General features: G+C 34.1%; 1 protein-coding gene across 6 annotated transcripts in view; it reads right to left on the reverse strand.

Moving 5' to 3' along the window:
- DZIP3 (DAZ interacting zinc finger protein 3) overlaps positions 1-17512 on the reverse strand; it is a 97264-nt gene that overhangs the window by 51682 nt on the left and 28070 nt on the right. For 5 of the 6 annotated variants that reach the window (XM_074332225.1, XM_074332238.1, XM_074332244.1 and 2 more), the window contains 8 exons: positions 15372-15488; positions 13463-13543; positions 12055-12179; positions 9100-9214; positions 3950-4069; positions 2589-2690; positions 964-1056; positions 58-110 (listed from right to left, as the gene is read on the reverse strand). In XM_074332225.1, the coding sequence (XP_074188326.1) occupies positions 58-110; positions 964-1056; positions 2589-2690; positions 3950-4069; positions 9100-9214; positions 12055-12179; positions 13463-13543; positions 15372-15488 (806 nt within the window). The remainder of the gene's footprint in view (positions 1-57; positions 111-963; positions 1057-2588; positions 2691-3949; positions 4070-9099; positions 9215-12054; positions 12180-13462; positions 13544-15371; positions 15489-17512) is intronic. The other variant, XM_074332249.1, reaches the window with a different exon arrangement.

Below are 17512 nucleotides of genomic sequence, written 5' to 3' on the forward strand. Positions count from 1 at the left end.
CAACTGAAAAATACATACATGCTCAGTAAAAAGGAGAATATTTTATTTCAAGCTTACCTTGCTCCTAAATTTTCAATAGTTATATATTCATCCTTTCTCACAACTTCAAACTGCAAGTGATAGAAAAAAATAGCCCTAAAGCAGTTCAATTTTCAAAATTCTTTAATGTTACTTCTTAGCCTTAATGTTTGTAAAAACACAATGAGAATGAAGCTATATTGAATATAAAATGAATAAAACAGAACAAGGAGAGCCATAAACAATCCTAATCAAGCAACAAACTAGAATTGATCTTAAAAAGCAGTTCTACTTTACATCACTGTAGGATTTAAATGCCAAATCTGAAATACAAAGAGTGTAACTAAAGATAAAGAAAGAAATAATATCTATTTCTATTTATAATTTTGGTCTATTTCCTTATAAAATGGAAATTCAACAAGCTATTCATTAATTGAAAAAATGGATACCATTTGAGTGCATTTTATGTAACAGGCACTATATGTGATTTCTACAGATACTTTCATAGGAAAATGCTTATAGACTAAAAAAGGTTCAGAAATTCCAAAAGTATTTTTAACCTTCACTGGCATAGAATTAGATTATCATCCTTGGTTCATGACAGCTTTTTCTCCTTGGTAGAGCTATGGACTGCTTTGTCTGTTTCTCTCTCTCTCTCTCTCTTTCTCTCTCTCTCTCTCTCTCTCTCTCTGCATGTGCGAGTGTGTATGCACACACACACCTGCAAGCGCTCGCTAACGTGTCTTTATTTTTTTTTAAATTTTCCTATTCTTAAGGACTACTTAAATACTATTTTGGAGAAATCAAAGCAATAGAAAGGTCAGAGAGTTTAGTCACCATCAAGGAGAATTAGGCTAGAATACTATTATGATTCCTAAATGTGTTTGAAGTTGAAAATACCATTCCAGTGAAAGAAAGCAAGAAAAATAAGAAAAAGATACTCACCAAGATTTTAACAATCCCAGGTACATCACACTGTAGCATCCTTACCATGTCACCTGTACATCCTTCCTTCAAACATTTTTTCCCACTGAAACTCTAAAGTTATCAATAAAAAAAAAAAAAAAAAAAAAAAAATCATAAGAAAAAATAATACAAACCAAAAATAGAAAAAAAATACTGATGGGCAAATCTGATTACATTTAAATAAAGTTAGAAGCAGACATTACTAAATGGCAAAATAAAAGATGTAAATAAACACTTGAGAGTTAGCTGTTCAAAGACAGTCCATCTCATGCATCAATGAATTTCCTATTTAAAATGCACGATCGCACTTTTCTCTCTCATCATTTCTATTTCAAAATCTCCACGTAGTTATATTACAACCTAACATGTGGTCGTTGTCCACAGGGAAAGACACTTCAAGTAAAATGTTCTACTTAAGTAAGCATAAAAAAGAATACTGAATTTCTGTCCGATACATGAGGATTCCAGGGAAAAGGAAAGAATAAAAATGTTAAGTCCTTTCTCTGGTTCTGATCTTATTTCCTCTTGTTAAATTCCTTAGTTTTCTTTTACTGCTCTTTCTAAAGTTGAGCAATATTGATTACAATCAAAGAAAGTAAAAAGTACACACTGCTTAAACAAGTGAATAATAATCTATACACAATGATTTTCACAGTGTAAAGCAATGCAATTTCATCTGTTTTATCTGTTAATCCTCATAACAACCTTATGAAGTAGGTATTACTATCCTCACTTAAAAAAGTAAGTCTCAGAGCAGTTAAATTACCAGCCTAATGTAAAAAAAAAAACTAGTAAGTGGCTTAATGTGGACCTGAACCCAGATTTCCCAATTCCATATACAATGCTCGACTATACCACAATTGCTTTATTAAGGTTTTCCGTTTGTACAATGTAAACACTCAAGAACCAAACACTCTAGGCCCAACTTATGGTCATTAGCTCACTAAAGAGTAATTAATATAGAATTGGGTTTTGGATTTTTAATTTAATTTTAGTGGCAAAGAATTCAATTTAGCAGTATGACATTAGGAAAATATAAATAATTACAGATAGATTTTTGAAGACTATAAAATTTGTCATTGTTCTCTACCCTAAAAATAGAAACTGATAATTGTCATTTCCATTAGTTTATTTAGCAATTCTAATCTTGGTGTGAATATATGCAACAATAATTCTATTCTTTTTTTTAAAATTTTTATAAGAGTTTTTTAGAGACAAACTGACAACATATACCAGGAAGCAAGTTCTCAAATGCTCCCAGAGAATAATAGTTTTGCAGCTTCTTTTATGCATTTGAAATGAAGGCCACTGTTTCTGTTCTTAAGAGTATAAACTTCTGTAAGGAAAGGAACAAGTTGACAGAAATCACTAAGCAAGATAACTAGTAGAATATCCCCTACACAGATCTGTTTAATAATTGGTGATGATGAACAAGACATACTGAGGGGGAAAGCATCAAAGAGAATAGGGAAAGAAAAATGGAAGGAGAAAAACAGAAGAGGAAGGATGTAGGCCGAAGAAATGACGGGGAAAGAGGAAAAGACAGAAAAGGATAGAGGAAGAAATGCTATAGTAAAGTTTTGAAGGAAAAACAAATAAAATACCTGATCATTTTCACCTGGGTATTTTAAATTCTTGAACTTTTTCCAACAAATTTTATGGAAATAAACACAGCAGCTTTTACTGCACATTAACTGAAAAAATCCCTGGAAAAGAGTGAAAGTAAGCTGTTGACATGGAAATAGGAATTCCTGTCAATAGAGAAAACACCACCTTAAGTCACTTATAACTTTCCACGTTTCTTGGCCTTCCCAGTGTGCCCTCCCTGGAAACTACAGCTCTGCCTCCTTTAAATAGGTAGACTGCTTAGATGACAAAAATCGAAATTTTGTGGCCAGGACTTTGTGCTGCTACATACTGTCTGTGTGATTCGAACCCTGATGCCTCCCTGGGAAACCATAACCATTATCACCATGTCACCTAAACCAAGACTGAACTTGCCCACCCTAAGCACTGTACTTCACCAGGACCACTTCCCAAATCCTGATTTACCCTAATGAATATATATATATATATATATATATATATATATATATATTGGCTTTCTTCTCCTCCCTACCTACCCCATTTTCTGTACACATCATGCCTTTCTTTTTTTATTTTCCCATTATAACAGCCATTTTTATTTGTAATCCAGATATACAATGTATTCTTTCAGTCTTTCCAAGTTTTCCTTTTTACAAAATCAAAACGTCACATAAAAACCTTCCTCACTGTCATTCCCACAGATGGATGGTTTTCAGGCAGCCTTCTCCCCTACCCCATATAGCTACATGCTTTGTTCCAGGATGTCCATTCCTTTCAATTGAGATTTCCATTATCTTCAAGAGGTGGTGTCAGATTTGCACTGATAGTCACATCTCATCCCATCGTGTGATTTCCCACAGTCTTACTCTGATAGACCCAGTGAAAACCAGATTTGAAGAACTCTGTTGAATTTCTTCAAATCAAGGCTGGTTATATTTTTCTTCCACAAGGCCCATAGAAGAGACAATGATCACTTATTTAGTAACATAATTCTTGAGGAGTGACAACTTTTCCCCTTAGTAAAGTGCATTTTAAATAAATAAATATAAAATAACATTTCTAACTATAAAGAATATTTTAGATAATTTCCACTGTACGATGGTAGGGATATGAAGTATAACTTCAGAGACATGCGAATATTACAAAAACCTTAGCAAAACAAATTCAATCTTTTATTGACTCACAGGATATAAATAATTTCAGCTCACTATAATTCTAAGTTCTCAGAGATACTCAATTTCTCAACAGCATTACCACTATAATTAAACTAAGAACTCTTTTTAAACACTATGTTGATGCAAGACAACATGATTTTTATCTAAGTTTAATTTTGTAATTAAGTTTTAAAAAATACTCAGTTAATTGATAATTCTAGTACCTTATAATTGGTGTTCTTTAAAATGTCAGCTTCACAAGATCGCTCGCAATCCAGATAACTGCAAATACTCTGCTTCATTATATTACTTTCAGTTGTCTTGATAAAATTATTAAGAAGATCCTAGATTTTAAAAATAAAAATAAATCTCATAAATTAGTAATAAGACTACAACACTTCCAATATTTTATCTCATATAATTTTAAGTAATACTCATACATCAATACTCGTACATCAATACTCATACATCATACTACTTTTTGAAGGCATTGTATGTGTGTGTGTTTTAAATAGTAATAGAATGTATTTCTGTCGTTCAAAGTAAACAATATACAGGAAGGCCCTAAAACAGAAATACTGGATTTCTTATTGAATATAAACATGGAGAAAGGGAAAAAGTCTTATGTTTGAAGCTATACCTCACTTCATAATCCTAACTTAATGCAGAGCACTTGGCATGTTCCTATCAAGAATTACTTGCATTGATACCTATATACAGAGATAAGAAACCACTAGGAGCTAAGGAGAGTCTTTGCTGGAACTGGCTCCCAACACCCCACGTTGGCAGTGGAACTATTGCACTGGGGCAATGTGCCACTCACTGTCACAATGAGAAGCAGTAGGGTACAGAAATAGGTTTCCAATGCTTAGAGTTATAATTTGGAATGCAATTTCCTGAATTTTAAAATGCTGATTAAACACAGGTGAAACACATTAGCGGGTTTAAGTCAAATAGGTCCTCAGGCCAGGTTCTTAATACTTATCCCTCAGAGAGGTAGTTTTATAAGATTTCAAATATTAATAGTATCACTTCTAATATACTTATGGTATACGACATGATAGATAAACTTCTATAGAATATTTCATGAATCTAGTCACCATAACATTCTTTCAGTGGCACTCAGAATTTTAAATTGATCCAATATCAAGATAATAAAGAAAGGAGAAGCATTCAAGGACCTATCAGTATGAAGGCAGTATATCCTGTCAGGATAGCCAACAGCCAAGTGGAGATGCCAAAACAAACAGTAGGACTCATAGTGTGTATTTAGCTACCGCAGTTTCACAGATCTCAGACTTAGTAGTTCACTACTGATCTATTGAGTCTCCTAACAAACTTATTCCTTGTTCCTTATTCCTTATCTCCTGTCCCCAATCTTTAGCATTCATTCATTCATTCAACAAATATTTACTGAGTCACTGTGGGCCAGGGTTTTATAAATGTTAAGGGATACTAAGGACATGGCAGTGAACTTAACAGGCTAATACTTAGCCCTCATGGGAGTTACATCAGTCTCATCTACCACTATCTATTCAGCTTTATGCCAAAAATCTTGAAGTCATCCATTGCATAATGGATTCTGTAACTCTTCACATATAATAAATCAGCAACTACTGAGTGTTCTTCCAACGTACATTGCAAAATTTTCCATTTCTATCTCCATTGCTACCCTAGGCCTTCCCTAGTTTACCGATTTTCACAGCGACCTAATTGGTCCGCCCTGTTCCTTGACTATTCTGCTCCAAAGCACTACACAGAAGCAAAAGATCATTATCATTTCCTTGCTTAAAACCCTTCAAAGGCTTCCCACTGTACCTAATACAAAATCCAGAACCCTTACTAAGGACTGACTGCAAGGTCTGCAGACCCTGCAGAATCTGAATCCACTAGTCTATCTAGCTATTTCTGATCCATCTCTTCAAATTTATCTCTAGCCTCACTCACTATAAAATTCACATAGTTTTATTTTTCCAGTTCTTCAGACTTGCTCTTCAAGACATAAAAGGGCCTTTTCACACTCTATTCCTCCTATTCTTTATAGGAAGAATGGTCTTCCTCCTATTCTTTACAGAGCTACTTCTATTCTCAACTTTCTGATTCCAACTTAAATATCATATCCCAGAGAGGATTTTCCTAACCACTACACACACAGACACATACACATTTAGGCATATATACAAATAGATAAATATGGACATATGTAGGTTTATGAGTGTATCTGTGTGTGTTCTCTATTTTCTCTATCCTAGCCCCTTGTTTTTCTTTAGAACACTAACTCAAATTGGTAACTATTTTATTAGTTTTCTAACTTTCTTAACTCCTTCCTTACCCTAAATACAGAAACTATTCAAAGTCCTAAATTCTATAATGCATATTTTATTATAGTTTGATTATATCATCCCATTGTTTAAAAATCTTCAGGGATTACACATTAACCTCAAGAATGAATCTGAGTCCTTTATAGGGCCTTCCATGATCTGGCTAACATTTACCTCTAAATAATATCCATTCTTGAAAAAAGAACAGGATTTTTTTTTTTTTTTTAATAAAGAAACATTCATAACAACAACAACAAAAAACTATTGGTAGATAATAGCTAAAAAATCATTAAAATTAAAAATTCAAAAGAAAGATAGGAACAAGGATAATGTTAAAAATAATAACTATATGGAAGGACATTGCTCTACCAGTGTGCCAGCATCTCTAGGGGTACTATTTTCCCCAATCAGGATGAGTTCATTTAACGAGACACATGAGGATAGAAGCATTTTGGGCAGAGCAAGCCGCTGGTGATATTCACCTGGAATTCTTCAGTGTCAGATAAAGGGGTACAGGATAGCCCTTTAGGTTCCCTAAAAAACACTAATCACAATGTCTGAGAAGTAAGACTTTTGGAAGGCTGACAGGCACAGGCACCCATCGTAACAGACTGAGAACATACTGGCCTAGAGCCAAAGTAGGATCATAGAAGAAGTTTGCTCTATCAGACATCAGGTATTTATTGGATTTTAGGGACATATGGGGTAAAGAGGGCTGGCAGACAGTCCAGGGCAGCTGAAATGCTGGCTGCGTACTCAAGAAACTGCTCATGGAAGCAACTATGTTAGAGACGAAATAGAAATATTTTAACATTATAATAGCACTAGTGTATACTGGCTGAGCATCAGCCCTATGCAGAAAGATAAAGCTGAGAAGATCTCCTACAAAGTAGAACACAAAGACAAAAAGTAAAAAAATAGGGGAAAAAAAAGAAAATCAGAGATCCCGTCCATGATGTCAAGCATCCTAATAATAAACATTTGAGAAAGAAAACAGAAAATGAAATCATCAAATAAATGAATTGAGAAAATGTTCCAGAACTATAAATAAATAAATAAATAAATAAATAAATAAATAAATAAATAAATAAGTCCAGAATACCAGGGATACACAGAATATCCTAAAAACTCCCAGAAAGAAAAAAGATAAAACTGGTTACCAGCAAATGACTGAGAATCAGAATGACATCAGATTTCTCAGAAGTATAACTGATAGCTAGAAGATGTCGGAAACAGTTTTTAAAATGAAGGGAAATGATTTTCAACTTACAATTCTACACCCAGGCAAGATATAAATACACAAAGGATAAACTATTTTGAGATTTGCAAATCTCAAAAAATTTACCTCCCAAGCAAGCATCCTTTTCTAGGAAGCTGCTGGAGGGGTTTCACCATCAAAACAAGGAAGTAAGGCAGAAAAGAGGAAAGCCTGAGAATTCTACAGAGGAAAGATATTTCCAGGCATAACGGGAAACCCTAAGACCCATAAAAGCTTACAGCTATTAATTAGTAAGACAGGGGAAGGGAAATGTGTGTGTGAAGGGGATATATAAGACAGCTACTAAACCCTCATTTCCACAACGGGAAGTCAAAAGATAATATCCAAAATGGTGAGATTTTTAAAATAGCAGTCCATTTTTTCAAAAACTATAGGTAAATATCAAAGAAAAATGCTTACAGAATAGGGAGAAGTTGCCTCTACTTAGGAACTACAATTAGAGATGATGGAATACAGATTGTTAATTTTTAAGCCTTTTAATATTATTTGACAAACTGCATACATGTATTATTTTGCATGAAATATAAATTCACTGAAAAAGTTTGGATAATGAAGAAAAAGAGAACAACCAAGACCGAGCAAGGACTGCTTTAAATAAGCACAGAAATTCAGTATTTTAAAAAAAACGTATAAAATTATTACTTTATTAAGTCAAAGTTAAAGTCATATGGTTATCCTGACAAATGCCAAAAATTGTCTGCTTATTTTATTGATTACCGAGACAGGCATATTAAAATAATCCACTGTGATTGGGAGTTTTCTATTTCTCCTTTTAGTTCTATCATGTTTGTCCCATCTATTTTGAGCCTACATTATTAGGTATATACAAATTTTGAGTTGCTATAGCTTCCTAGAAAATTGAATTTTGTATTTTTATGAAACATCTCTCTTTATTTTGAGGAATGTGTTTGGCCTTAAAGTAAGCTAAAATATAAGGATCTAGAAAGGTTTAAAGTAAAAGCTAACCAATAAAACCAATCACTAACCAATAAAAACCTAGTGTAGTTAATTTTCATATTAAAAAAAATTTAAAGTGACCAAAATGACTTATCAAATGGGTAAAAATTATCCGAAATGTAAAAAGTATCCAGAGGGTGTGAAAAAATGGAAACGCTCATACTCTTTCTTAAGAATCTAAACTGGTACAAACTTTCTGAGAGGAAATATGGAGATATATATCAACAACTTTACAAGTGTGTGAATACTTGCTTTACAATTCCACCTTTAGAAATTTATCCTAAGGGAATGAGGTAAGAAATACACAAAGATCATTTTACATAAAAGTGAAAAATTGGAATGTTTAAGGTAAATTAAATGTCAATAGCAGGGTATGTGTCTGGACAGGCATAAATGAAAATACTAACAATGGTATGGACAAATTTTAATTTTATCTTTGGGAATTTTTATATTTTTCAAGTTTTATTAAGTAAGCATTTAGTACTTTTAAAATTTATATCAACAACAAAATAATGGTAAATATAATTGGAAAAAAGAAGTTAACTATTACATTTAGCTTTATCCATGTGAAGTACTGGAATAGTAATCTTGTTATTTGGAAATGCCAACATAGCCACCTCACGCCTCTCTACTTATTGAGTCATACTGCTATTCTGCACTAGGTAATGGAATCAAGGTTGTTTCTTACCTAAAAGACTAATTTCCAATTAAAGAATGTGCTTGCTATAAAACACGACATCGTTAACATAAACTGCACTTTATCAAAGATGATTCTGATTAGTCACAGATGAAATGTTATTCTTAAATAATTCCTTACTTTAAAAGTTGTAGGTAAATCTTCATCTTCTGTAGGATCTATGTCAAACCAATGATCATTTGTGTCTCCTATTTCTTGTATGCTTTTATGAAATTCTAGTAGTCCTCCATTATATCTGTAAGGCATTTTAATTAAATAAGGTTAGTTTGAACGTGACTCTGTAACTAGATAGTTTACAAATAAGGCAACAAGTAACCCATTTTTTTGTGACATGTAGAGTGGTGATAACCTCTGGCATGCTATAGAAATACAAATACTAGGACTCTCACCTGTGGTAGGTTGGGATGGAATACAGGTGGAAGGGGAGACACTAGATTATGTAGTAGCTCAAGCTTGAACAATATGGGGGCCATGGTAATTAAAGGGACTGTAGAGTTGGTTGGCTTTTTTTTTTTACTGTCCCGGAAGCCTTGAAGAGAATGACAGGCACAGGTTAGCCAACTATTGACTCAGGACACACTGTGAAAGACAGAGTCCTGTATGGCAGCATTTAAAGAGACCATCATCTTCTGTAGCCATAAAGATAATCTGTGTTAAAAAATCAGGCCCAGATTTAATCACAAGGTGCAACAAACCATAAAAGAGATCGAATGCACAGCCCGGACAGAATCACTACTGTCAGCTCAGGATCCTCCATGAAAGCTAAAAGGCCTCTATGGTAACGTATAAAGAATCCTCACCAACTCTAAACATAAGGACAAACTGCTGAAAATGAGGCCCAGTACTTAATCATAAGAGTAGAACAGCAGCAAAGACCAAAAGCACAGCCTCAACAGGACCATTATGCAAAAATCAGGGCTCTGTAAGAAACAAGTAGACTCTGAGATCTGGAATGGGGACATTTAGGTGAATATGTTTAGAAACAATAAATCCCCAAATTTCCCTGAACCCTTTGGCTGGCAAAAACCTCTTCCTTGCTAGAGGAGGGGAGACCCCCTTTACTTAAGGATCATGCAAAAGTATCATCTGAGATGTCTGTGTCAAAAGATGATGCCCTTCTTTCTCAAGATCCTCCCCTCTCCACTCATTGCCTACAGACCAATAAATCTAGGATTAGCTAAAAGCAAAACCCAAATGGGAACACAGAGCCCCTGCCCAGGATGAAAAGCTTATTCACCATAAGAATTACAGAACTTGACTAGTATATACTGGCAGGAACGCGACTCTGTAACTAGATAGTTTACAAATAAGGCAACAAGTAACCCTAGTATGTATGGGAGTGGATCTTAAGACTGCTGAACCAGTGGACAAATATACAGCTGGGTAGAGAAATGTATACTGACAGGGGACAACTCTTCCATAATTCAAGATTTAATTTCCTAGCAAGGACACTTGAAGCCAGTGCTAACATGTTACTAAGAAGGCTACTCGGATACAGCAATGGCCTATAGTAAGTGAGGTGGAAATTTCTTGGCAGAGTATTAAAAGAAAGCTCAGGGAGGTAAGAATGTTAGAAGGGACTCAGTACGTAAGACCACAGAACCCACCGCTAGACAACGTTCCCTGGAAAGACCCACCCATTAATACAGTAAGAAGTACAGAGTGAAAAAGGCATCAGTGTCTTCGATCAGCTCAGTGGTGGTTTTTCTCTTTAGGTCAGGGATGAAAGTAAAAGACGCCTTAAGACTGAGCTTTCTAGTGACAACAATCTGGAAAATGGATTTTCTACAATGCCCATAAGTAAAGACAAAAAAGAGTAGTTCACATATCTGAGGGAAGATATGTGAGCAGTGCACACTCTTTATTTTGTCTCAGAGCTATGTAAATTCTCTCCACAATATAGACTAAAGGGAGGTTGATTATCCTGAGATTCTGCAAGACATCACACTGACCCATTATATTGATGACATCACGCTACTGAAGAAGGACTAAGAAGTCTTCTGGATCCCCTAGTAAAGAACAAGCATGACAAAGGATAGAAGATAAACCAAAGAATCAGGGAATTATCACACAATGATGCTTTTAGGGATCCAACAATAGGGCCTCACAAAAATTTCCTCATAAAAATGCAGTAAGCCTCATAAAAATTTCCACAAGTAATCTTTGCCTAATTTATCCCTCAGACCTCAGTCAAACATTATTCCTTAGGAAGACTTCTGATTCCCAAACCAGGCTGGGGCTCCAGTAAAGACTTTTATTATTCATTGTATTTTCCTTCATAACTCTTTATCACATTTCATAATTGATTATTTTGTATAACTAATTATTTGATTAAGGTCTATAATACTGTCCATTACATGAGAACAGGAGCTGTCTATTTTGTAAACAATTGTGTCCCTTAATCTAGCACAGTTTCTAGAATATGATAAATGCTTAGCAAATAAAATGAATGAATGTTACAAATGACTAAGCATCTCCATTTAGGGAGTGAACAGATAGCTAGTCCATATAGGTTCCCCGTACAATTTCACTAACTATATAATACCTAACACTTCCAAAACTCAGCATTTGGACTCTTTTGATGCTTTATAAGTTCATTTATACTTTAAACACCTATTCCAAGTGGTGGTTATAATATTAATAACTACAACCATCATTTATTTACTAAGAATAGCATTTTTGTGCCCTGGGCACTGCGTTAATCACCAGCAACATCCTTACGAGGTGGGCACCATCAGTTCCATTTTATAAATAACAAAAAAAAAGAGATTAAGCTTAGCAACATTAAGTTTCCTTGGCTCGTAGATTAGTTCCGGGGTGGAAAATGTATTTCAACCAAGGTCTATCAGATGCCAAAGCCTCTGTTCCTATGTCTATGCTCTACTGCCTCTGACTGTCATGGCCTGTCAAGTCTGATACTTAATGTTCTCAAGTACAGTAAAGAAATTATTATCTCTAAAAATAGGTGAAGAAGAAAAAATTCAGTCCACCACAAGTGTCATTATCCCTGGTATACTTTACAAACTTTATTTCCATTTCACAAAGTAGAAAGTGGACATTAATTAAAATCCTTACCTCTTCTGAGCACATCGAAGCAAACCACGTCCAAAATAAACTAAAGACATAAAGTTTTCACAAATTTCATTTTCTTGGATTACCATTTTCATCACCAGAAATTTATTCTCAGCTTCTGTATAATCCTGTAGTAACATAAAACTAGGTTTGGTTGATGTAAAAGACATTTTTTTTTCTTTTACAATTATTTTCCAAACTACAGAACTAGGGGCAACTTTGATACTGATCCAGTCATTTATTCACATCTCTAATCCTAGCAGCTCTGTATGTAATTATATAAATAATGTACTCAGTGCTTAAAATATTTATTTACAAAGGAACTTAAGATATTCTTTGACCCATGTTTCAAAGTAAACATTAAAACAACAACAATTTTATTTTTCTAAAACTGACAAATAGTATTAGCCAAAATAAGGGCTTTTCTGATGACTACGGGAGCATGTCTTTATAATTCTTCCTAATTTTTCTTTCTAATTAGAGCACAAATCTTCCTAATTTTTCAAATAGGTAATAAGTGACTTCCTGATCACACTAATAATCTCTTTTAGGGAAGCATCATCTGACTATAAGCAACATGGATCTGGAAGTAAAGATCACTTCTAATAAATTCTTTAGTTATCATTAGTAAAACAGGCATAATAGCTTGGTCACCCTGCGGGGCGGGGGGGCGGGGCGGGAAAGTTGCATTGCCTTGTTTAAAAATATTCTCTACTACATCACACTAAAAAATAATTAGCATTACATGAAATTATTTAAAATGAAAATGTTTTCAGTTTGGTGCTTACAAATTCTACTTCACCTAATAAACAAGTCATATTTATATATTTAATTTATAAAACCAAGTAGACAGTATAGATTTGGTAAGATAAACAAATAAAAGAAATATCAAGGTTGCAAAAAAAACAAAATGAAAAAATCATTAAAAAAGAGAATGTTAACTTCAAAAGGACCCTTAGAAACCACCTAGTTAACTCACAGATTTTCACTTTTTGCACTTTACTTTAATCAAAAAGAATTTAAGGTAAAATGCATATTTTACAAAAGGGTTAAGATTAACCCAGAGAGATTAAGCTACACTAGAAAATAGGTTAAAATGTACTGTATACATTAAACAATTTTCTGTTTTACAAAAATGGCAAGCAGTTAAAAGATAAATAAAATAAATAAAGTTATAAGCTAAAATTATATTTCCCCATCAGTAATTTTAGTTTCACAATCTAGTCACTGGCAAAATACTCTACATTATATACTCTGTATTACAAATTACTCTATATTATAATATGGGACAGAAAAGTCACTAAATGGTTTCAATTTTTAGAGAATTTCAAAAATCAACATTTTAATTTGTTAAAATGAGGTCAGTATATGTGAAAAGATTTATAATGGGCAAATAACATATGCTACATACCTCTTTCTTTCCTCTTTCAGTGAGTGCTACACCATACAAAAACAGTAATGTCAAATAATAATCAATATTAATCTGATGTGCCTAAAAAAATAAAATATATTTTAATTGGTTATTTAGACTAAGCTATTATACTTTTCAGCTTAGCAAGCTTAAATATCTTAGGCTTATTTAATAATTATTAAAAATAGTAAAAATTATCATATTATCAATCATCGAATAATAACTATAGAGAATGCATTTAGATGTATTTCATAAGATGACCCCAAAGAAGAGGATAGTCAATAATCCTGAAATAAAACATTAGAGTTTGAGTAAAGAAAATAAAAGCAAATGTCATCAAGATTTATTATGTTAAACCTTTCAAAAAATTCTCTCTCTCTGTCTCTCATTTTGTAATATTTCAGGTATTAAACACTTCAGGTAATAATATAATGAACAACCAAGTATCTACCATCCAGCTTAAAAAAATACAATGATCTCTTAAGTCAACGTGTTTTATTGTCCATGTGTGGGTTTTGTTACAACAGTATCAACATAAAGCTTATCACTTCCTCAATGAAAAATTAAAACACATGGATATTTCCTTAATTTAAAAGTGTTCTATGCCAAATTACAGAGATGGAGAAATGACTAGGGATTAGGGACAGTGAGGAGCACAAGGGGTGCTTGTCTACAAAGCGGTATCATAAGAGAGATTTTTATGGTAATGGGAGAGTTCTTTTATCTTGATTGCAGTAGTGGTTATACAAACACTTGTGATAAAATCCCACAGAACTATATAGACCTGTGCATAAAAAGTTAGCATAGCTGGCCTGAGACGGTTACCATTAGCAAGACCTACTTGCAAGACTGACCATCTACTGGTGTCTGTGAACCTGGATTTTGGGAGTGTCCCCACTGTTCTTTGACTGACAAGAGTGGTTCACTATTCCTAAATTGTTTGTGTAAACCACATGATTTATGCTGAACACTTGGGATTTTCTTCTGGACATCTGGAATTTTGACACATGCTAGGCAGAGGGTGCCCACATGACCAATCCACAATAAAAACCTTGGGCACTGAATCTCTTATAGGCTTCTCTAGGCAGAACCATGATACACATACAGATGTTGCTGCATTTTTGTTGCCCCTCTAACTCCATCTAGAACTCCTTCAGGGTGGTGTATACCACGTCTTAGAACACTAGCCCTAAGAGTCCAAAATAAGGATGATTTTTCCACATGTTTGTACATCATTATAATGTGGGATTTACTGTCTTATGCTACCTTGTTTGGTGACTAGGTAATCCTTTCTTAATCAATCATCCACGTGGGTGCAAAACTTAGTTTACTTTACTGATCCAAATTATTCGAAAAGCTGACTTTTCCTTTTACTCTCTTGTACTTTTGGTTCTAATTTTTGATGCAAGCTTTATTTTTTTTCTCAGATTTTCCTATTTATTTCTAAAGTATCATTTGACCTTGAACATGTAATTATATCTTGTCAATTTTATCTTGCATGATTACTCAATAACAGATAATGCAGTAGCAATTTTTACAAATATAGAAATATCAAGAGAAAGAGGAGCTGATTAATAATTAGGGGGAAAGGAAGTAGTTTTTGAAGTTCATGACTCTCCATTTCTAATTGGGAAAGCCCATTTTTATTAATTCAAGTTTCTTTTTATTTAAGATGAATAATTTTATGGTAGGAAAGGGGGACTAGAATAGGCTCATTAAAGAGATGCAGAGTCATAAAATAGTCCAAGACAAATGAAGGAAATCAATTTATGTGTACCTTTCTCTAGAAGTAAAAGGAAAATACAAATTGGCCTACACATTAAAGTAAGCATGCATCATTAGATGTTCTCTCACTGAAAAATTGTCGTTCAAATCCATTATTTCAAACTTTCAAAAAGAAAATACTTACAGTATAATTAGTAGCTTGAATGTTTCTAAGTGCTGCTTCTAGTTGTGTTATCAAGAAACGTAAAGTCAAAACAGGAACAATTTCCTCCCCATTCTGGCTGTTTGCTGCAACTTCTCTCTGTAGAAAATTATTCAGTTGAAAATGTCCTTAAATTAGAACAAATATCTACATATTTTTATTATACATGTTCAGTGTTGAAAATTTGGAGAATAGAGATAAAGATGTTTTTTAAAAAAATCCACACGACCCAGATACAACCATTCTCATATTTGTTTTTAAATAGTCTGACAAATCTTTGTAACTAATTCTTCAAAACACTAAAAAGCATTCCTATGCCTGACATGGGTTTGGCAGTGTCCACTCAGAAGATGTCCTCTTCAGAGGAAAGTGGTAATCCCACTGCATTCTCATACCTTCTATTCTCTAACAAAACTAAAATCTTCCTTCCAGCTATCAATCTGTGGTTAGCAGGAATGCTGGCTTTGACACCAACACCAGGGGAAGCCATCCATGCTACAATCTGATTGGAACCAAGCTAATACATGATTTATTATGTACCACAGTGTGTTATTTACATAGATGAAAGGAAAGGAAGGACTATGTCTTATATTTCTGTCCATTCCTCAATGCCTTATGTTCACAAGTGCTTGGCTTAAATTACATTATCTGTTTAATGATGCATTATCTGTGTGGAAAGTTTAATCTACACCTTCTTGGCTTAGTTTCTAGTATACAATACTTCACGATTTTTCTCCCAGCTAACTAGAAGCTTTATTTCAGCACTCCCTACCACTTCAATTTAATGAACCTCTTCTCCATCAACACCATCAACACACATTCCTTAGATAACTGTCATGTTTTTAAGCAGTGCCTACACACTGACTATTTCCAAGTTCACATTTTCAGCTCATAACTATCACCTGAATCCCAGACTCATATTGAGTGTTTTCTGGGATGAGGACTGAGTATTAATTCCTTGGGACTTCTGAACTTCCATACCAAGTACAGCCTTTTGTAGTGCCAGAAAATAAAAAGGCCTGAGCCATAGAGATATAGATATTGAAAAGTGGAAATTGATACTGAAACAATAGAGGCCAAAGGGTTATGAGCAGGGCACTGACAGTATACGAAGTGTAATCAAAATATGTGGTGAATGTTTAAATTTAAAAAAAAATTATTACAGTAAAAGACACATTACTATTACTCCCCCAGAAAATATTCCCTCTCACTTTGAACACACTTATCTCATCTTTCTTGCCACTTTCTGAAGCAGTTCTGGAAGTCCTATTTTGTGAGTGTCTTTAGTTGTGCTATCGTGGCTGCCTGGATGTCCTGAATCGATTCAAAACGTTTACCTTTCATGGTCATTTTGACTTTGACGAAGAATCCAGAAGTCACACGGTGACAGATCTGGTGAATAAGGTGGATGAGGACACACCGTAATGTTTTTATTTGACAGAAATTGCCGTATACCAAAAGCGAAGTGTGACACAGAGCCTTTCCATTGTGATAAAAAAATACAGTGAATGATGCTGCCGAGTGCCATCTAACAGAAAGGCAGGGATCTTCAAAATGGGAAGCAGCACCTCAAATCTTAACAACAGTGTCTGACAAGTTTTAACTTGTTTGGTGCAGTCAGTCGGATGTGAGCTACAGTTGAGAGAAGGTGTGTTTTAAAGTGTGCCATAAATCATCCCCCATCAAGCCAACTCTGTGTCACACATCGCTTCTGGTATACAGCAATTTCTATCAAATAAAAGCATTACGGTGTGTCCTTATCCACATTCTTCACCAAATCTGGCACCATGCGACTTCTGGCTCTTCCCCAAAATCAAAATGACCATGAAAGGTAAACGTTTTGAATCTATTCAGGAAATGGAGGCCGCCATGACAGCAAAACTAAAGATGCTCATAAAAGAGGACTTCTAGAACTGCTTCAGAAAGTGCCAAGAATGATGGGATAAATGTGTTCGAAGTGAAGGAGAGTATTTTGAGGGAAATTAATGGTAATATGTCTTTTACTACATTATTTTTTTTATTTAAACATTCACCATATTGTTTGATCACACTTAAATGCTACAAAGGGTAAACCTAAATAGAGCCTTCTTCACAGAATAGAAGTAAAGCTTGAAATCAGCACA

Source organism: Rhinolophus sinicus, linkage group LG01 (genome assembly GCF_036562045.2).
Source record: "Rhinolophus sinicus isolate RSC01 linkage group LG01, ASM3656204v1, whole genome shotgun sequence".
NCBI classification, from domain to species: Eukaryota; Metazoa; Chordata; class Mammalia; order Chiroptera; family Rhinolophidae; genus Rhinolophus; species Rhinolophus sinicus.